The sequence below is a fragment of the Mytilus trossulus genome, chromosome 12 (assembly GCF_036588685.1).
Source record: "Mytilus trossulus isolate FHL-02 chromosome 12, PNRI_Mtr1.1.1.hap1, whole genome shotgun sequence".
NCBI classification, from domain to species: Eukaryota; Metazoa; Mollusca; class Bivalvia; order Mytilida; family Mytilidae; genus Mytilus; species Mytilus trossulus.
The window spans coordinates 37,963,377-37,986,595 of record NC_086384.1 but is presented as its reverse complement, the minus strand read 5'-3'; the positions used below and the strand labels follow the sequence as shown (position 1 = coordinate 37,986,595).

Genomic DNA, 23,219 nt, shown 5'->3' with positions numbered 1-23,219 from the left:
CGAGTTTACAAGGCTGTATGTATTACGAAGTAAAAATGAGTGTGAAACTTAGAAAAAAATGACATTAGTTAACGATAGTTGACTAGTGTAACAACCACATAATTTGATGTTATCATAGGTATGGTATTTTCCAAAATTACAACTTAAAGGTATTTAAGTACTTGCTGACGGCGACGAGTCACACATTGGAAAGAATACTAAATCATCTTAGAAAAACAGATGTTTCTGAAATAGTCTTTTTAAACTCATCATAGATACCAGGATAACAGTTTTTATTTGTACCAGACGCGCGTTTCTTTTACAAAAGACTCATCAGTGACTTTTGAATCCATAAAAGTTAAAAAGGCAAAATAAAGCATCAGATACGTTGGAGACAAAAAAAGTAAGGAGCGAAAAATAATAACTCTTTTCGGGACAAAGGTATAACATGTTCATTTAGGAACTCCCAAAACCATCTGTATAAGCCTTTCTGTGGTATATACATCTATGTATTTTTATTATAGTATACACTTCATCTTTTTTAGGGAATCCTACATATACAAAAATGTTCAAACGTCTGCTAGCAGTTATTATGCTTAGCAGTTGCCTAACTGAGTCATGCGGAAAGTCTGTTTCTTTATCAGTAAATTTGAAGGTTGCAGTTGAAGCACACTTCAATGCAACAAAGCCTGTAAAATATACCTATATGAACAATAACGGTAGGTTTAAATGAAAAAAATGTGTGTCATTTTGTAACTTCGAGGATTAATGTAACATTAAACACGAATGGTTCAGCTGTTGTTACAAATTGGCACCGTTAAAATTAGTATATGAGAATTCTTTTATTTTGAAAAGTAGCGAGGCTTTTACAGAAAATCAAATTCATGAAGATCGCATTTCACTTTACTTATACAATATTCACAACATCAATACTGTATTTGAATATGAAATAGAATCAATATTTTTCTGTTTACACTTTTTATTTCTTTTGTTCTATCCGAAGATTGATGCGTCCGTAATCTCATTATATACTAGCACTTCGACCTATCTGTTCTTTTGGCAAGATATAGACGAAAAAAAGAAAAAGATGAGGAATACGTATTTTACGATATTAACTAACTACTATACATACAAAAGTTATGTTGGCATTTGTACATGTTTCTTGTTAGTTATATTTTTATTTCGGAGTTTTTGTTTAGGGGAAAATGAAGTCCCCCTCTGGGTTGGGGTGTTGTCCTTTTAGTATATTTACCTTTTTCATTCTCAAGTTACGCAATAAGTTTTTACCAATAATACATCTTCTTGTTAACCTCTTGTACATTATCAAAAAATGTTATCGTTGTAACAAGTTTTATAATGAGTCTTTTTTTTAAATGAGAAACGCATTCAATAGTTAACTCATTTTTTAATTATCTTTATCTTCTAGTGAACATAGAAAGCATGGTCACAATTTATAGATATATACAAATTATTAAAGAGTAAAATCACAAAATACCGAACTTAGAGGAAAACTTAATCGTTAAGTCCTAATCAAATGGCAAAATCAAATGACAAAACACGTCAAACGAATAGACAAGAACTGTCTGGCAATATTCCTGACTTGGTACAGGCATTATCAAATGTAGAAAATGGTGGATTGAACCTGGTTTTATAGCACCAAACCTTTCATTTATATGACAGTCGCATTAAATTCCGTAAATTAAAAAACGGATATTGTTATGAATTTTTTTATTATATCGTCTCTGTGTTAAAATATGTTAATATGCTTGATTTTAGATTTTAAACCGAGAGATTGCTCAGACCTAAACAAAGATCGGCATAAAAGTGGAATATATAAAATTTCTCCAGATAGTGGTTCCTCTTTCAATGTTTACTGTGACATGGATATAGACAATGGTGGATGGACGGTAAGCTGAAAATAATTATCCCAGAACTACCTACTTCAATACTGTAGATTCATTTTTTTTCGTAGTTACAAATGTTCGTGAATTGCGGAAAACTTGCCTTCTCGTGGATATTTAATCTCGTGGGTGTTTCCAAAGTCTGCTACAACCTGATAGAAAATTTATAATTCGTTACACATTTGCATTCGTCGATCACATGTACCCATGAAAACCACAAAAATTGGTATCCAAAGAATACAAATGAATCCACAGTATTATAAAAATACGATCATATGATTACATGTTTAAGTTACAAAGGTATTATTAAAATCTGAAGCAAATATGACCAAGACTAAATATTTTTGTACATGCTCAACTTGTATGCAGAATAAAGGCAATAGTAGTATACCGCTGTTCAAAACTCCATAAATCTATGGGGGAAAACGAAATCGGGGTAACAAACTAAAACTGAGGGAAACGCATTAAATATAAGAGGAGAACAACGACACAACATTGAAATATTACACTCACAGAAACGGACTAAGCATAAGACAAAATCCGATGGGACTAACAAATATAACATCAACATCAAATACATGAATTTGGGATGGAAAAGTAATGTCAATTCACACTCAAATATGTGACACAAACAAACGACACAACGACAACACAACGTTAAAATATTAAACGCACAGAAACGAACTATGATAAAACAATGGCCATTTCCCTTGGTACAGGACATTTTTATTTAAAGAAAAAAAAAAAATGATGGATTGAACCTGGTTTTGTTGCATGCCAAACCTCGCACTTTAATGGCAATGTTAAATATAACATTAAAAAGACAACACAATATTACATGACTACAATACAAATAAATAGGAGAACGTATTAGACAAAGAAACACATGAACAATAGATAACAAAAGGCATCAGGTTTAAAATTCAATACGCAAAAAAAACGCACCTCGTCTACCCAAGACTTACCAGATATAAAAGTTCGAAAGTCAACAAAAGTACAAAGTTGTACAGCACTGAGGATCAAAGTTGAAAAAGGTTGTACCAATTACGGCTAGGGTTTTCTGTTTGGGACAAGAACATCCTTATTATTTAGAAATAAATGAATTATCAAAAGAAAATAACTTTAACTTTACGAAAATGTTCTCAGAACTTTATCATTAAAAATACACCAAGTCGAATACTCCCGTGAATATGATCAATAAGTACATACAATCGATATTACTGTTATCACGTAATACACATGAAAACTATTATATATAAGTCTACAAAAATATACCTCCTCGTGCAATTATAATTTGCACACATGTATCAAACTAAGTAAAATATAATTATCTTAGTATTCTCGACAAAAAGGTGTCGGCAATCAATGAATTATTTCTTCACGCTCATGATAAACTGTATGTATTTATTTATCGTAAAACGGTCCAAATGACAATTCTTCTTAATTTGGAAATACTTTTCAATTTAGTAGAATAAAAATAGAACATAGAAAACATTTTCTATATTAACATACACATTTCACCAGAAATATGGAAAACATACGCTCACGCTAAAATATTATGTTTTTATAAAACATTAATATACACATACCAAAATTATGGATTTTAGGCTCACTGACCACTCATACTTGTGCGTCAAGGATGTGCATTTACTGTAATAATAAGGAACATGCATGCAATAAAGTGTTAGTTTAACAATAATAGCGAATCTCGCATTACTAGAACTAATTTGACAAATGCGCGCTAAATGAACTATATCAAACCGAAAAATACAGAAACCCGACAATAGAAATTATCCTACACATACCTGATATTTTCAACTATAACAACCACATGACTTTGGACAAATCTTCAAAACAAAAGAACATCCAACCCCGTTAACTTTCAACAGCGAACTAACTAGATAAATATCTACCCGTAAAACGAAAACAATAATCAAGCGTGCATGACTAGCGGGAAATCTATACCCGGACTAAACTCATTTGCATAAGAATGTAATGGTAATTCACATTATATAAAGAGACCAGTTTCTATACAATAAATTCTAACACTTTAATTAAATGATTAAAACAATTTATTAAAAGATTTAACTGCTATCTTTTTTTTAGCTCACCTGGCCGAAAAGGCCATGTGAGCTTTTCTCATCACTTGGCGTCCGTCGTCGTCGTCGTCGTCGTCGTTAACAATTTTTCAAACATCTTCTCCTCTGAAACTACTGAATGGATTTGAATGAAACTTAGCTTGATTGTTCCTTAGATTATCCTGCACAACGTGTGTGCTTTGATTTTTGATCCGTCAAAAAACATGGCCGCCGTTACTTAAAATAGAACATAGGGGTCAAATGCAGTTTTTGGACTATATCTAAAAAACGAAAGCATTTAGAGCAAATCTGACATGGTCAAAAATGTTCATTAGGTCAAGATCATCAGCCTTGAAATTTACAGATGAATCAAATAAACCATTGTTGGGTTGCTGTCACTTAATTGGTAATTTTAAGGAAATGTTGCAGTTTTGGTCATTATCTTGAATATTATTATAGATAAAGATAAACTGTAAACAACAAAAATGATCAGCAAAGTAAGATCTACAAATAAGTTAAATGATCAAAATTGTCAATTGACCCCTTAAGGGGTAATTGTCCTTTACTGACTATTTTTCACAATTTGTTCATCACATTTGCTAACTTTAAAAAATCTTCTCCTCTAAAACTACTCAAATAAATTCAACCAAACTTCAACTGAATGTTCAGTAGGGAGTATAAAATAAAGTTTGTGCTTTATTTTTTATTTCATCAAAAACATATCCGTCATGGCTAAAAATAGAACACAGGGTAAAATGCAGTTTTTGGATTATATCTCAAAAACTCCAGCATTTAGAGCAAATAAACGGCTGTATCAATTTCAGCCAAACTTAGGCTAAATGAGTTTCAGAGTATCTAGTATAAATTTTATATTTCATTTCCTTGTATGTCAAGAAACATAGCTCCTATGGCTAAAATAGAACATGAAAATGATTTTTTTTTGCTTTTGAAGAAAATAGGACGATTCAAAGATCATTTACATAAATTGAAAAGCCAAAATAATCATTGATGAGAGATTTAACCAAAAAAATAAAGGTGAGCGATTCAGGCTCTTGAGAGCCTCTTGTATTATTTACTTTCTGACTTTTATTTCATAAAATAAAACAAATATATAAAATTATATTCACAAACATTACAAGACCACTAAAAATGTCACTATTACAGGACGACATTTCCCTTGGCCATATGTACCAATTGCATATCTCAGAATTTTCTGTTTGGATAAAATTGCACTTTGAAAATTTCGTAAAAACATTGCTACAGAAGATATTAATACTGTTTAAAAATGTGTATTGTAATCTGTTAAATGTATTTACGTGGTTCTTTGTACTTTAGTACATTAGTACTGTTTTTATGAAATATTTAATAATGATAAAGTGTTTGTGTTAAATGGTATAATATTCATGTTTGCTAAATCGTATAATATGTAGGTGTTCCAGAGACGACAGGACGGTAAAGTTGACTTTTATCGTGATTGGAAAGATTACGAAGACGGATTTGGAAACCCGAAAAAAGAATTCTGGTTAGGTACGTACGCATCATGTAAAATATATCTTATAGTCCATTAACAACTCGCCATAACAACATTGGTAACTTATTCAAATAAATCATTAAACACATTTCTATTCTACGTTTTACCTCTTTTATATTCTTTTAACAAGTTATATATTAGGAATTCACGACCACAGAATTAGTATAGACCTACAGAACTGCAAAATTAAAATAAATATTTTAACAATTACGAGGAACATGGAGATATATGTTAAATTACATAGCTAGATATGTGACGATTGATTGTCCATTTGATATCCTATCTTCTTTATGAGCCTCCTGCGATTGGTCAATCCTGTATCAGGTGAAGGTTCCCTATTCAACAAAAACACATACTTATTATGATATGAACTTTAACATCACTTTTGTGTATGCATCAACCATCAGCTGGCCACATTAAAAAAATGTGATAGAAAAACTACCTCTAACATCAAAGTTAATCAAAGATCCGAACTGCTTCATATTATATACATGTCTCATGGGCGATCAACCAATTTTTTGTTTTCTTCTTAATTATGTCTCATGTGCAATCAAACCCTTTCTTTACCATAGTAGTATGTGTGAAATGTAAAACCGGCTCCTTTTGTTTTCAAAGATAAATATAATAATCAAAAAAGAATGTGGAATGATATGGCTACAGTATTAATTTTTTTTTGCGCAGACAAGATAAGGCAAGATGAACGTGAAAACCGCCGAACCATTATTTTTGGCAAGCCTGTGCTTCACTGGTAGGCAATGAAAGCTACAATCCTCTACGTTAAATGCTAAATAGAGAGATCGTATGAAAAATGAACCCCGATACGTAGCAAATATTCCCCCAAGAACTCTTTGGTTTCCATTGCAGCTTATTAATTATTAAATTCAAAGAGAACACCTTAAGTTCCAAACTAGGACCAATTCAGGAACCGGTCTCTTTGGTACATTCAAAGAAGACCTAATCTAATCTATGTGGGAACACAGAAGAAAATAACCCCAAATAAAAGCTAACGTACAATGTGGGGACATGTTCCATTTTCATCTTGCCATATCCCGCCAGCAATACTGTAACGACTATTTATTTTAAATTTACAATAAATTTTAAATGATAAAATACTGAATGAAAAGTTAATGTCTTGTAGAAATAGTTAAATATCAAATGTTTATAATCTTGAAAATAAGTCCATTAAACAAGTATTCTATGCGGATTAACTGGTTTCTCATCCACGGATAATAAGGCACTGTCTTTTCAAGCTGAGCTGATTATAGTCCAGTGGCAAGTATATCCTTAGCACAACTCCTCTGCATAGCTGCATCTTTCACAACAAAACCTGAAACAATACAAAACACAGCAGCAGAATTTTCCTTATCTTTATTTTTTGGTGGTGGATGGAGAGGGAGGTAGGAATTTTCGTAAGCTATGTTGGCAGTTTTGCACTTGAATGATAACGCATGAATGACGTCAAGAAATGACGTATTATTGATGTGATTAAATTAAGAATCAATTAGGATTGATTCCGGAAAATGGAGTTAAACTTTTATTAAAACAGTTTATTCTTATATGATAAACTTAATTAATCAAAGATCCGAACTGCTTCATATTATATACATGTCTCATGGGCGATCAACCAATTTTTTGTTTTCTTCTTAATTATGTCTCATGTGCAATCAAACCCTTTCTTTACCATAGTAGTATGTGTGAAATGTAAAACTGGCTCCTTTTGTTTTCAAAGATAAATATAATAATCAACAAAGAATTTGGAATGATATGGCTACAGTAATAATTTTTTTTTGCGCAGACAAGATAAGGCAAGATGAACGTACAAACCGCCGAACCATTATTTCTGGCAAGCCTGTGCTTCACTGGTAGGCAATGAAAGCTACAATCCTCTACGTTAAATGCTAAATAGAGAGATCGTATGAAAAATTAACCCCGATACGTAGCAAATATTCCCCCCAAGAACTCTTTGGTTTCCATTGCAGCTTATTAATTATTAAATTGAAAGAGAACACCTTAAGTTCCAAACTGGGACCAATTCAGGAACCGGTCTCTTTGGTACATTCAAAGAAGACCTAATCTAATCTCTGTGGGAACACAGAAGAAAATAACCCCAAATATAAGCTAACGTACAATGTGGGGACATGTTCCATTTTCATCTTGCCATATCCCGCCAAATGAGTGGGGCATACCCACTCACTGCCAAAGAAATTACCCCTGAAACAACCCCAAATTAAACTGATTGGTGCCCCTTTAAAATCCCGACCGAGTTTCACTTGTTATTAAACTAATCTAAATTTAAGACAATTCTCATAATAATATCAATTTCACTGAGGAAAAACAGCTGGTCCTCCGGATCTCATGAACTGTTCAAGTGCTCCTTGTAAATTATTTAGATAAATATCATTACCAATCTTTGATAAATGTGTTCCGTCATATCTAAACAAATTACTTTCTTTAGCACGTGTGTTACTGTGCCTAATTGCACATCCACCGATGCTCAAAACTATTTTTTGACCCGGAGGTTTACTCGTTTACGAGCCCTTTCAATAGCTTGACCACAATTGGCAGTGTGCCAATACCGTCTCATGAGTATATCTGACCATATTATTTTTAAAGCTGGATACAATGCATGTAACCGAAGCAGGTCACATTCTATATCACTGAATAATTTCTCTGATGTCAATATACCCACATCATTAGACCCAAGTTGAATAACAAGGAAACTCGGAAGGGGGCGGTTAAGCAACCTTTGTTCAAAGACTCTATTGAAATCACCCCACTTCATACCCCTTTGACCAATCCAAACCATATGAGCACCTGTATTCTGTAGGCCAAGGTGAAGTCCCCCAGGTCTAGACGAAGCTTCTTTATTGGCCCAATATACTATGGATGATCCTATTAACCAAATTGATTTGACACCTACAATTGATGAATGCATTATTTCTTTCCTTCTTGCGTTTTAAAAGTATAGCCTGTATGTTTAAATGTTCAAACGGATATATTTTGTGTAAGCATCCGATGTCCAACGACCCCATTTCTTTAATGTTTCGTCATCTACTCCTAGCCTTTTAGCTTCAGTTGCTCCCCCGATTTTGAAAGAATGTGCTCTGACATGTCCATTGATTTCGGAGAATGACAAACTCTTTTGTAAAATAGACGAAAATTGATAACGAGTGAGACTTGATCCGTCAAAATGTATGTATGAATTACTCCCGGACGAAGGATATCGAATTTGTAAAAAAATCTTTAGAAAGTAGAATGCATATGTTACAAATATATGACCTGTTTTTCACAATACAATCCACATATATCGGGTACTTGCATCATTAAGTCATGCTAAATAACTGAAATCTTCACAATTTTAGCATTTTAGTCAAAATGTTAGACGGTTTCCGTCTTAAATTAGAGTGGCTGCATTTGTGTTCATTCATAATATTGAAATGTAAGTTGTATTTGATGATAATACATAACATATACAAAGGTTGAGGATGAACACGGATGCGGCCACTTTAATTTTTGACAAAAACCAACTAAAAAGTGACGTTTTTTGGCATATTTGATATATTTTTCATATGTAAGCTTGAATCGGAGCGTTTTTGATGACTCAATCAGTTAAAATATTTCACATAAATTATTTGAATCAATTGAAATAGACACTTAAGTGTTTAAAAAGTGTCCAAAATCTTTCGTAAGATGAAACTGAAATAAAGGCCAAAATCGGCACTTACCGGATCTACTCCTAACATCCAGATTAGTTTGAACATGACATATTTAATTGCTGGAATATGTAATGTTATATAATTCCCCCTCAATACATCTAAAAAAAGAAAGGACTATTTTATCATGAAAATATTCATATGACATATTTACTTACAAATAGAACCTAAAATAGGGGGAATTTCAGGGTAAATTACAATGACTAATTTTCCTCTATTGGCCACTTTCTGCAACATATACCCAAGAATTTTTTTGCAGCATTTTGTTGACAAAACATCCATAATTTTATATTTCATAGTCTTTTATGTGAGGATTTCTGCGTTTTCAGTAAAATCATATGTAAAAAATTTAAAAATTCGGCAAAAATCATGCCAATTGTTTGTGTTAGGTGGACCACGTTTTGCACCAAAAAAACTGTTTTTATTCGAAACATTTGTCAGTTTGCAGTTTAAATGATTAAAATCTATTCTTATAGATATACGAAGATGTGGTGTGAGTGCCAGTGAGACATACCCATGAAAATAACAATAAATGATATGTTTTATCTCATTTTTACCATTAAATACAATGTTAGCCATTTTTCCTTGCTATACTAATATAAACAAACGATGTCACGTGGTTTCCATGGCACCCAGACTATTCATATTTTTTTTACTGATTTTTTTTAATTTGACTGTTTGTTTGGACCATTTCAACTTAAAAAAAGTTATCGAAAAAAAAAAATCCCGCCAAAATTTTTCATATTTGGTCTTTTATTAGAGAATTGATGTTTACATTCAAATAGTACTAAATTGCGGTGTCGATTCCGATTTCACAATTCACTGAACCTAGGAAATCGTTCAAGTGTGAAATTACTGAATAATCATGTTAAAATATTTTGTTAGAGTAGTTAACAATGAAAGTCACGTCATTTGAATTTCGAAATCCGAAACAAACTTTTTTGATAGGCAAATTTGAATTTAGCTTTTTACAAACATTTCCTATGAAATGGTATTGGATCATGGCATCTTTGCTGATATAGTGCCTTCTTTGCAATAAAAAGATATCCTGTTGTTGTTCTATTCGGTTGCATTTTAGGAAACAAGAAGCTGCACAAACTTACTACTACTGGAAACTTTACTTTGAGGGTTGATTTGAGTGATTTCTCTGGAAACAAAGCATATGCTAAATACAAATCATTTTCAATTGCTAGCGCGTCAAATAAGTTCAAGCTGACAATCAGTGGATATAGTGGAAATTCAGGTAAAGATGTACATTTAGTTTTTCTGATTTGTGATTTGTCACATGAATTCAAACTTACTTCAAACAAAGAAACTCAACTTCAAGTAAATTTACTTTAGAACAGACAATTACAAGAGGATGAACTTACATGTTGCTACCATATGTTTGTGTTAATAGACAGGGTACTGTAAACCGACTAATTTTTGGGGGAGATATTTTCGCGAGAAAAAACATTACGCAAATATAAATCGTTTCGAATACTGGGCTGAAGTACGTCCATTATTCATATTGAAAAATGAATAATGAATAATGAAATGGTTTATGTTTCATTATTCAAATTGAAGCGGTGAATAGTGAAAAAAAATATAAAAAAAATTGACCGTGACACTATAGCTACAGTACTTGCAACCTTAGGCGTTACTATTTAAGCGATCAATCAGCGGTCATCGATCAGTCACCGATCAGTCAAGTTCGCGTCAAACTCACGTCAGCAATCCGTCAGACTTATAGTAAAAGTAAATGACTGATCGGACTGAACCGATCGACCTTGATGACGGATTGACCTGTAATACGTCACATGATAAAATAATGCAAATTACAGAATCTTAGTTTTGTTTAGTTTAATTAAAATGGCGACTAGTGAAAATCGAACGTTCAATGATCATGATGATACATTTTGCTTTAATAATAATAATTTAGCAAAGTTTTATTGAAAAGAAATGTACAGATAAAACCTAACATAAATAATATTATTAAAGAATGGTATTTTTGTTTTATTTAGGTTATATATAATTTTTAAACACGGCGGGTTTTAAAACGGTGTCTACATCGCGATTTTTATTATTTTATTTTCCAAACATACTCGGGGAAAAGCAACGATTTGTATAGTTAGAACAAGGATTTGCATAGCTATACAAATCCCTGTTATCATCATAAAACTCATTAAAAAAACTTATCATGATCAAGGACTTTCTATATATATATTCCTGTCACAATCATAGCCTATAAAATTTTAATAAAAAGAAGACTAATTTTGGATATTTTAAACAACACGAAATAAAATGTAAGTAAGATTTATCAAACGCTCTCAATTTCATAAAAAAAAAACTATTCTAATCTATAAAAAGTACAAAAATCCAATGGTGGTCAATAATTTTTAGTAAAATGAAGAAATATTTGCATTTAAGACAACGCGTACAAAAATTAAATATTTCTTTCCTGAACGTAGGCACATTTTATGAAGAACAGCCAATCTTGATGTACAAAAAGTACTGAAATCATATGACGGTTAATAATGTGTATCAAAATAAATCAATAACTGCATTCTTATTCCACAAAATAAAAGTTTAAGTATTTTAATTCTCATTATATCTCTATTCTGATTAGAAGACTTGTCTCAAGATGGTAAAAATAACTGATTTCAAATAAAATAGCATCATTTCTAATAAAAAGAAGACTAATTTTGGTCATTTTTAACAATGTGAATAAAATTTTAGTATGATTTCTCTGACACTCTTCTAATTTCATGAAAAAAACTATTCTAATCTATACAAAGTACAAAAAATCCAATGGCGGTCAATAATTTTTAGTAAAATATTTGCATTTTTGGCAACGCGTACAAAAATTAAATATCTTTTTCCTTAAAGTAAGCATATTTTATGAAGAACAGCCAATCTTGATGTACAAAAAGTACTCAAATCATATGACCGTTAATAATTTGTATCAAAATAAATCAACAATTGCATTCTAATTCAACAAAAATAAAAGTTTAAGTATATCAATTCTCAGTATATCTCAATTCTGATTAGATGACTTGTCTCAAGATGGTAAAAATGACTGATTTCAAATAAAATAGCATCATTTTTAATAAAAAGAAGACTAATTTTGGTTATTTTAAACAATGTGAATAAAATTTTAGTATGATTTCTCTGACACTCTTTTAATTTCATGAAATAAAACCTATTCTAATCTATAAAAAGTACAAAAATCCAATGGCGGTTAATAATTTTTAGTAAAATGAAGAAATATTTGCATTTTAGGCAATGCGTACAAAAATTAAATATTTTTTTTCTTAATGTAGGTATATTTTATGAAGAACAGTCAATTTTGATGGACAAAAAGAACTCAAATGATATGACAGTTAATAATGTGTCTAAAAATAAATCAATAACTGCATTCTTATTCCACAAAAAATCAAAGTTTAAGTATTCTAATTCTCATTATATCTTAACTCTGATTAGAAGACTTGTTTCAAGATGGTAAAAATAACTGATTTCAAATATAAAAGCATCATTTCTAATAAAAAGAAGACTAATTTTGGTTATTTTTAACAATGCGAATAAAATGTTAGTATGATTTCTCTGACACTCTTTTAATTTCATGAAAAAAACTATTTTAATCTAAAAAAAGTACAAAAAATCCAATGGCGGTCAATAATTTTTAGTAAAATGAAGAAATATTTGCATTTTTGGCAACACGTACAAAAATTAAATATTTTTTTCCTTAACATAGGCATATTTTATGAAGAACAGCCAATTCTGATGTACAAAAAGTACTGAAATGATATGACGGTTAATAATGTGTATAAAAATAAATCAATAACTGCATTCTTATTCCACAAAAATAAAAGTTTAAGTTTTTTAATTCTTATTATATCTAAATTCTGATTTAAAGACTTGTCTCAAGATGGTAGAAATAACTGATTTCAAATATAATAGCATCATTTCTAATAAAAAGAAGACTAATTTTGGTTATTTTTAATTATATAACAATGCGAATAAAATATAAGTATGATTTTTCTGACACTCTTTTAATTTCATGAAAAAAACTATTTTAATCTATAAAAAATACAAAAAATCCAATGGCGGTCAATATATTTTAGGAAAATGAAGAAATATTTGCATTTTAGGCAATGCGTACAAAAATTAAATATTTTTTTCCTTATCGTAGGCATATTTTATGAAAACAGCCAATTCTGATGGACAAAAAGAACTCAAATGATATAACGGTTAATAATGTGTATCAAAATAAATCAATAACTGCATTCTTATTCAACAAAAATAAAAGTTTAAGTATTTAAATTCTCAGTTAATCACAATTCTGATTAGATGACTTGTCTCAAGATGGTAAAAATAACTGATTTCAATTAAAATAGCATCATTTTTAATAAATAGAAGACTAAATTTGGTTATTTTAAACAATGCGAATAAAATTTTAGTAAGATTTCTCTGACACTCTTTCAATTTCATGAATTTTTTTTTATTCTAATCTATAAAAAGTACAAAAATCCAATGGCGGTTAATAATTTTTAGTAAAATGAAGAAATATTTGCATTTTAGGCAATGCGTACAAAAATTAAATATTTTTTTTCTTGCTGTAGGTATATTTTATGAAGAACAGTCAATTTTGATGGACAAAAAGAACTCAAATGATATGACGGTTAATAATGTGTATCAAAATAAATCAATAACTGCATTCTTATTCCACAAAAAATCAAAGTTTAAGTATTCTAATTCTCATTATATCTCAATTCTGATTAGAAGACTTGTTTCAAGATGGTAAAAATAACTGATTTCAAATATAAAAGCATGATTTCTAATAAAAAGAAGACTAATTTTGGTTATTTTTAACAATGCGAATAAAATATTAGTATGATTTCTCTGACACTCTTTTAATTTCATGAAAAAAACTATTTTAATCTATAAAAAATACAAAAAATCCAATGACGGTCAATAACTTTTAGTAAAATGAAGAAATATTTGCATTTTAGGCAATGCGTACAAAAATTAAATATTTTTTTCCTTATCGTAGGCATATTTTATGAAGAACAGTCAATTCTGATGGACAAAAAGAACTCAAATGATATAACGGTTAATAATGTGTATCAAAATAAATCAATAACTGCATTCTTATTCAACAAAAATAAAAGTTTAAGTATTTAAATTCTCAGTAAATCTCAATTCTGATTAGATGACGTGTCTCAAGATGGTAAAAATAACTGATTTCAATTAAAATAGCATCATTTTTAATAAATAGAAGACTAATTTTGGTTATTTTAAACAACGCGAATAAAATTTTAGTATGATTTCTCTGACACTCTTTTAATTTCATGAAAAAAAACCACTATTCTAATCTATAAAAAGTACAAAAATCCAATGGCGGTCAATAATTTTTAGTAAAATGAAGAAATATTTGCATTTTAGGCAACGCATACAAATATTAAATATTTTATTTTCTTAACATAGGCATATTCAATAAAAAGAAAAACCATTTTGGATATTTTAAACGATGCGAATAAATTTTGTATGATTTCTCTGACATTCTTTAAACTTTATAAACAAACCATTAATTTATAACTATATACAGTGAAAAAATCAAATTGTGGTCAATAATTTCCATTCAAATGAAGAAATGATTGCATTCTGGTTCAACAAAATTAAAAGTAAAAAGATACTTCTTCTTCAAATATTCAAATTTTATACAAAATTTGTCAGTAAAAGGAATTTATAGAAACAGATTGAAATTGAAGTTACAACATTTTCAAATATGAGAAGAAAAATTTGCATTTTACGCAACGCGTACATAAATTTAATATATTTTTCCCTAAAGTAAACATAATTCATGAAGAACAACCAATCCTGAAGAACAAAAAGTACTGAAATCATATTGCGGTTGATAATTTTTATCAAAATATTAAATAACTGCATTCTTATTCCACAAAATAATAGTTTAAGTATTTTAATTCTTTTTATATCTCAATTCTAACAGAGACATATATACACAGAGATTGGCAACTGTAACAGTGGTCAACGAAATCTAATCCACGTCACGCATCTCACGAGACTTTAACGAGATCGCCATTTTGATTCTATCACGACAAGTACACCGCCACGCTTCGATTTTTATTACACATCAAGCATTTCAAAACAGCATAATGTAGGTATATATTTCAATTTCTAGTATGAATTACCTTGTGTTATTCAGTTTGCAGTAGTTATTATTTAAAATATTGAGACGATTAACGTTTTATTGCAGTATTTAATAAGGGTAAAAACTGGGCCGATATGCACGTTATGAAAATTTTTACTAGCACGGTCGTATTTTTTATCAAAACATTTTCATTTGAAAAGGAATAAAACAAATTGTGAGATGAATTACTTTCCCCAGACATACTGAATTTGCATATAGAGGTTGTTTTTATCATATTTTCACCCACTTTGATGCAATTTACAATTAAAAATCAGTATTATAGCTGACAGCCATGTTAATTTTCTTTAATATCAAGACAGACCCCTGTCCATGGGTACAGTTTAAAACTTTTCCATCTTCAGAGAATAATTGTTCCCAGCACATTATTTTTTTCCCTATGACATACTGAATTTGCATATAGAGGTTGTTTTTATCATATTTTCAACCACTTTGATGCCATTTACAAATAAAAATCAGTAATATAGCTAACAGATATGGTGTTTTGTTTCAATATCAAGACAGACCCCTGTCCGTTTACACTTGATACTGTAAATTCAGAAATTATTGCGTGCATTTATTATTGCATTTTTTTCATTTTAAACTGATATGCGATTTGAATTTTTACAACTTCTGTTAAGAATCCTGTTAAATGCATTCAAAAAATTTTAAAAAGTGAGTTTTAAACTCTTTAGCATTTTGCGCAATAATAAAAACCTTGCATTAATTTCTGAATTTACAGTAAACTTTTCCATCTTCAGAGAATTATTGTACCAAGCACATGCATTACTTTCCTATCATGACAAACTGGATTTGTGTATAGAGGTTTTTTTTTCATTATTTCCACCACTTTGATGACATTTACAATTTTATATATTTTACATTCAGTATCTGACAGCTTTCTCTTTTTTAACAGGGTCCTGCATGCTATGAAAGGACAAAGATGTTGATCAAATTTACCTGTCAGTGCAGCATACAAGAGATATAATATCATACATGGGCTGAATGTAGGACTCCCAAGTCTTTCTGATTGAAAATAAGACTTCCTGGCAAACAGGAACAACTAGTGATGACTTTTTCCAAATGTGACGGCACAGTCATGTTGTGGACTGATTACTACTATCAATGTGATACTTAAAACTAACAATGTTTATGTAAGAGAGAAAAGTACATGTGCTTATCCTGACTGTAAAATGGATAAAAAAAGCAAATAAATATCTTGTGTTCAACTTCATTAGTCTTATTTATGTTTACAAAATTTACATAGTTTTTACAAGAAACCATACATTTAGATGTATAACAATATGATGATGTAGTATGATTGCTTATGAGACAAGGATTTACATGTATGACTATCATTAGAAGGCCACTCTATTCACAAATTTCTTCCTCTTCATGGAAAGTAACATATGTAATTGTTTAATACATAAAATGACAAAGTGTGTAGGAATTTAGGAAAAGAAGCAAGTAATGTTCACTCTACTTCTGTACACTAGTCGCTTACATTGGTCACCATCTATGTTTGTTTCAGTCCTTTAAAAAAATCTCAATGGTGCTTATTTATATTTATCTGTTGTGCTGTGTTGTTTCAGTTTTACATGTCCTCATTCTGTGATCACTATTTCACCTCTCCTGTTTTGAAAAAATGTTTATGCTAATATTTTCTGCAATAAGTTGAAAAGGCACAGATGCTATGACTAAACAGAAATGTGAGGTATATATGTCAATGAGACAACAACCCAACGACAACAATATTCTTTGCACATTTATGAATGTTTAAGAATTCTTGTGAAGGTCAAAAGCAAATAACGTGTACTTATATTATATCCATGACCTGGTACATGTATGTTCCTATTGATGCATTCCGTCCTAACTGACAAGTTGTGAGAAGAGACCAAGCAGTTGATATGCTAAAAAAATATGATATTAAAATGAATTCCTGTATAACAAATTCCGGGAATGAGACTATTTTATTTAAAACAGATGAGATATTTGTGGTAAAAGTTTTAACAGAAGCAGGAGATGTCAAGGGGCAAATCAAAAAGTACAAGGTCGTGTAACACAGAGGAAAAAAATAACAAATGAAATGAAAATAACTGCACAGAAAATTACCTTGAACAACATAAACCCACAAAAGATCAGATAAAACTTGTGCACAATTTTAAATCTTTCTAATTTCAAACTCAAGTTTCACTGTGTATATATGTCTCTGGAAAGAGTAAAGATGAGAATGTTGAAATACTCCAGTGGTTTATGAAACAAAACATTAAAATTCTACAGTTGAGCAGGAACATATATATTAACGCTAGATATACTGTTCCCAGAGTTGAGCAGAGCATTTTACTGTACTTTTAATCAAAGTCTGTGATATTAAGTCTTTAAAAAAATACAAATAATATGACAGATTCATATTCAATATTTCATGGCAGCAAAAAATAGTGATTTCGACAACACTATAATGTACGTTCATTGAGGAAATTTACGCAAATGTTCCATAAATAATTTTATTTTAGGTCAATCGACAATTAAACATTATAATTAAATTAAAACAGATATAAATTCAGTTTCTCACGAGACAAAATTCGGCCACAAAATTCTACTGGCTACATATTTTTATATATATGACCAGAGACATATAATGTCTCTGATATGACAAAGTTGCCTCATTTCTTTTTTTTGACATGTTAAAAGACTCTTTGTTTTCCTGATTGAATATACACTATAGAATTGTCGAGTGCTTCTGTTAAAATAAAGTTCTGGTCATGGTTAAAATAATATGTCAGAATTTGTTAATTTTTAAAAAACAATTGCCAAGTAATAATCCATTTAGAATTCACTTCCGGTAATATTCAGGTGATAGGAGGGCAATAAATTGCGTAATCGCACACCTGTGAATCAACAGTCACAACTCTATTAAGGACATAATTACCTGAAAATCGGACACACACAATTTCACTGTGTAATTAAACAAACTATTGCAAAGATATATGCCGTACCGAAAATTTTCTTGTAATAACAATTGAGCATTACCAGATTTGAAATTTTAATTATGAAATGCATATCATATAACAATATTTTTCTCAATAAATGCTTAAAGATAAATATAACATTCAAGAATTTTAATTAGAAAAGAAATTATAATATGATCTGATATAATTTTCCCATTGCTTTTCTTGATTATCTATCGAGGTTATTCATCCCCGACTTGATTGCATGTTCTAAATTTTATCGACGAGAATCTCATTCTGGGCCGCGATCTTTAACGGGATTTCACGGAGTTGCCAATCTCTGTGTATATATGTCTCTGATTCTAATGAATGTTTACAATATTTAATACAAAACTATTAATCAACAGAAAATCTTTTATTAAGCATCTAATATAACTGTTATACTATTTTTACTTTTTTATTGCAACCAAATTAACGTGTAAATTATGGTGTCTTCGTCGAGGTCCGCGTTCATGGATCGTAAACACAGTGTTGAGTTCGGTTTACATAAGAATTTGAAATATATACGTATCCGTCCGATCCGTGCATAAATTTGATTTACTGATCGATCGATGACCGTTGTCACGGTAACTCCCACATAGGTTATTTGACTTATCTGACGGATCCTATGGGTCACCGATCACCGATCAGTCATCGATCAGTCAAACATCCGTCACCGATCATTCACCGATCAGTCAAAATCACGTCAAACAGTAACGCCTAAGGTTGCAAGTACTGTATATTTTGATTAGCAATGACCATAAGAGGGTTAACGGACGACCTAAATGCCATAATATGCATAAAAATGAGGAAATATAAAAAAGAAGATGTGGTATTATTGCCAATGAGACAAACATCCACAAAAGACCAAAATGAAACAGACATCAACAACTATAGCTCACCGTACAGCCTACAACAATGAGCAAAGCCCATACCGCATAGTCAGCTATAAAAGGCCCCAATAAGACAATGTAAATAATATGTTAAATAAGAACCATTCCTGATGTAACTACCCTAAGTAAATAAAAAAATCGCGAAATTAAATCGACGCAAAGCGGCCTAGAAAGAGTAAACGCGAAATAATGTATCCATTAACAAAAGTTGGGTTACAGTTATTGGGATTAATAGCGTACGTTAACACGAAGACTTACTCTGCGAATTTCACCAAATAAGAAACGTGGTTGGCAGTATTCAAGGTTATGATTGTATTTAGATAGTGTCATAAATCAAATTTATTCGTTCAGAGTATGTTCACTTGTATTGATATGTCTTTTGATTAAGTTTAGCCATTATAATCGATATTTTTCGTGTGTCTTTCTATGCAATAATGTTAAACCATTGTTTGAAATGGGGGTGAGGGTTGGTACCTATTTAAATGTTTAAATTGGCTGCATTTGTTTGCATCTGTTCTGGGTCGTAGGCCTGGTATTCGGTGGTGTCGTTTGTTGCTGTGGTTTATGGGTATTTTTCGATTTCGCATTTATTTTTTTATATATTTTTTAAACCGTTGGTTTTCCCGTTTCACTTATCATTTTTAGCTCACCTGGGCCGAAGGGCTAAGTAAGCTTTTATCATAGTTGGCATCCGTCGTCCGTCCTCGTCAACTTTTACAAAAATGTTCACCTCTGAAATTAAACCAAACTTGGGGTATCAAGTATAAAAATGTGCTATCTCAAAAACCAAAGCATTTAGAGCAAATCTGACATTTGTAAAATTGTTAATCAGGCCAGGTGCATCGGACAACCCGTTGTTAGGTTGGAAAACAATAATCAAGCGTGCATGACTAGCGGGAAATCTATACCCGGACTAAACTCATTTGCATAATAATGTAAAGGTAATTCACATTATATAAAGAGACCAGTTTCTATACAATAAATTCTAACACTTTAATTAAATGATTAAAACAATTTATTAAAAGATTTAACTGCTATCTTTTTTTAGCTCACCTGGCCGAAAAGGCCATGTGAGCTTTTCTCATCACTTGGCGTCCGTCGTCGTCGTCGTCGTTAATAATTTTTCAATCATCTTCTCCTCTGAAACTACTGAATGGATTTGAATGAAACTTAGCATGATTGTTCCTTAGATTATCCTGCACAAAGTGTGTGCTTTGATTTTTGATCCGTCAAAAAACATGGCCGCCGTTACTTAAAATAGAACATAGGGGTCAAATGCAGTTTTTGGACTATATCTAAAAAACGAAAGCATTTAGAGCAAATCTGACATGGTCAAAAATGTTCATTAGGTCAAGATCATCAGCCCTGAAATTTACAGATGAATCAAACAAACCATTGTTGGGTTGCTGCCACTTAATTGGTAATTTAAAGGAAATTTTGCTGTTTTTGGTTATTATATTGAATATTGTTCTAGATACAGATAAACAGTTAACAGCAAAAATGTTCAGCAAAGTAAGATTTACAAATAAGTCAACATGACCAAAATGATCAGTTGACCCTTAAGGAGTTATTGCCCTTTATAATCAATGTTAACCATTTTTCGTAAATCTTTTACAAAAATCGTCTCCTCTGAAACCACCGGGCCAAATTACACTAAATTTGGACATATCATCATTGGGGAATCTAGTTCAACAAATGGGTCCGATGAACTTGCCAACCAACCAAGATGGCCGCCGTGGCTAAAAATAGAACATAGGGATAAAATGCAGTTTTAGGCTTATATCTTAAAAACTAAAACATTCAGAGCAAATCTGACAGGATCAGGTCAAAATCTATCTGCTCTGAAATTTGCAGATGAATCAGATAACTCGGAGTTATTGTCCTTGATAGTAAATTTTTTACATTTTCCACTGTAAATACTGGGCCAAGTTTATTTTAGAAAGGGATTATTGAAACATCAAGTATGGTCTTTAAAGTAAGATCTACAAACACATCACCATCACTAAAACTCAATTTTGTCCTGAATCCATCTGTGGATTTTGTTTTATATTCACATAGACCAAGGTGAGCGACACATGCTCTTTAGAGCCTCTTGTTGGGTCTCTTTGTAGCTTTTTGTTTGAAGTGAGCCACGGTTTCGTGTCTAAGACCGTATAATGATTTATTACAAATTGTGACGTAGAAGGAGTATATCTTATTGGCACTTATACCATATCGTCTATCTATATAAACTAACTATAAAACAAATTATTACAATTAATTAAACTCAAACGAACGGTACAATTCAAACAAGCACCTTACATAAAAACAATCTTTGCTGGATTAAGATTTCTCTGTTCGATCTTTATCATATTAAATCATATCAAGTTATTAGTGTTAGTATCAAATTTTAACTGGTGAATAGTGAAATATTTGAAAAAAATGGTATAAACACATTTCAACAGGTGACGGTATGGGAGAAGTGAACGGCAGGCCATTTGTTACTAAGGACCAGGATCTTCATAATTGTGCTGTTCGTCTAAAGGGAGCATGGTGGGTTCGTAATTGTACCACTTCTTGCCTGAATAGCGAGTATAAGGGAAGTCTTTGGCATGGGATTTCTTGGTATATCTGGAAGAACAAAGCTGCAACAATAAAAACTGCAGTAATGATGATTCGTAGGAGAAAATAACTCACATCAAAATCAAAAATGAAAACCGGTAATTGTTTCTTTACTTAATTTTATTTCAATAAAAAAAAAAGAACGTCAATAGCGTCATATACTTTTGATGCCTTTCCAAAAATTATGCAGCCACAATCATTTTTACAAAGATTCATCCTGATACAGTTTACATACTTTCAACCACGCTCTAAATGAGGGTGTGTTCTTGTAAATTATAAACAAAGCAAACTTTCATAACGATTTGTGGACTTCTACAACTCGATTTATATTTTCAAACACATTTTTAGGCAATGTTATTGTTTGAACGCGGATGTGTGTGTATTTTTAGTAACACAGAGGTAAACAAAAAAAAACATTTATTTTTGATATCGTGTCATTATGAAGCATGAGTAAAAACTCTGGTTATATAAGGTGCATTCAATTACATCGTAAATATGCGTGATTTGAGTACTCTTTAGTTTGCATCAAGCATGAACCTTGTATCATTCATAACTAATCTAGTCCTAGTGTTTACATTGAAGGTTATCAAATAAGAAATCGCCGATTATATAATAATCAAACATAAACTTCTTGTCGTTTAAAGGCATTACGAATACTATTCTGCGTATTGATTTGCACGCGTCTACGTGTACACATTTATTTCTGTTAATGTCTGTTTGACTTTTTATTTTCTTTCAGTTTCATTTTGTTAAAAAAAAAACAATTTTGTTTTATGTATACTGATGTTCACAAATATACGGCCATTCTTGTAGAATTGTACAATTTAAAAGATGCACATATACACTGACCAGTTAAATACAGCATTAATTCATTGTTTTTGAATTCATATCGTTTCCAATAATTTATTATTGTATTTTGTAGATTGTGCAGGTGGCTCTTGATCATTCTTCTAGTGAAACGAATGTAATAAGAACCTCTTTTTGCGTAAAACCTCCAATTATAAAAATTTGCTATCATGTTGTTACTATGTTTCGATTGTATTTATTAAATGATTGGATGCAGCAAACCTTCATCCCATTGAATATTTGTGTTTTGTGTCCTTGAGCCATGTAAAGAATAGAAATGTTTTATATTCTATTGAACCAGCGAAAAAGAACACACTAGTAACACAGTTAAATGATAATTGGAATAAAAAAAAGTCTAACATTACATCAGATCAAACAAACCTACCTGTACATCAGACTACTTTCAAACTTTTTTTTTCAACTTTATGAGTGTTTTACAAACAGCACATTTTAATGTCTTGTTGATATCGTTTTTCCGTTAGAAATATGAGATCAGTAATCAC

At 30.8% G+C, this 23,219-nt stretch overlaps 1 protein-coding gene and 1 long non-coding RNA gene across 2 annotated transcripts; both read left to right on the top strand.

Moving 5' to 3' along the window:
* The first annotated feature begins 535 nt into the window (after positions 1-535).
* On the top strand, positions 536-22,920 carry LOC134693309 (ryncolin-4-like). The gene is made up of 6 exons (XM_063554064.1): positions 536-698; positions 1,756-1,886; positions 5,389-5,485; positions 10,281-10,445; positions 21,714-21,968; positions 22,793-22,920. The coding sequence occupies exons 1-5, from the start codon at positions 545-547 to the stop codon at positions 21,938-21,940; spliced, it is 774 nt and encodes a 257-aa protein (XP_063410134.1). The 5' UTR covers positions 536-544; the 3' UTR covers positions 21,941-21,968; positions 22,793-22,920.
* LOC134693308 (uncharacterized) lies at positions 15,195-16,623 on the top strand. Its single transcript, XR_010102382.1, has 2 exons — positions 15,195-15,359; positions 16,306-16,623. It is a non-coding gene; the product is annotated as an uncharacterized LOC134693308 (long non-coding RNA).
* Positions 22,921-23,219: the final 299 nt, after the last annotated feature.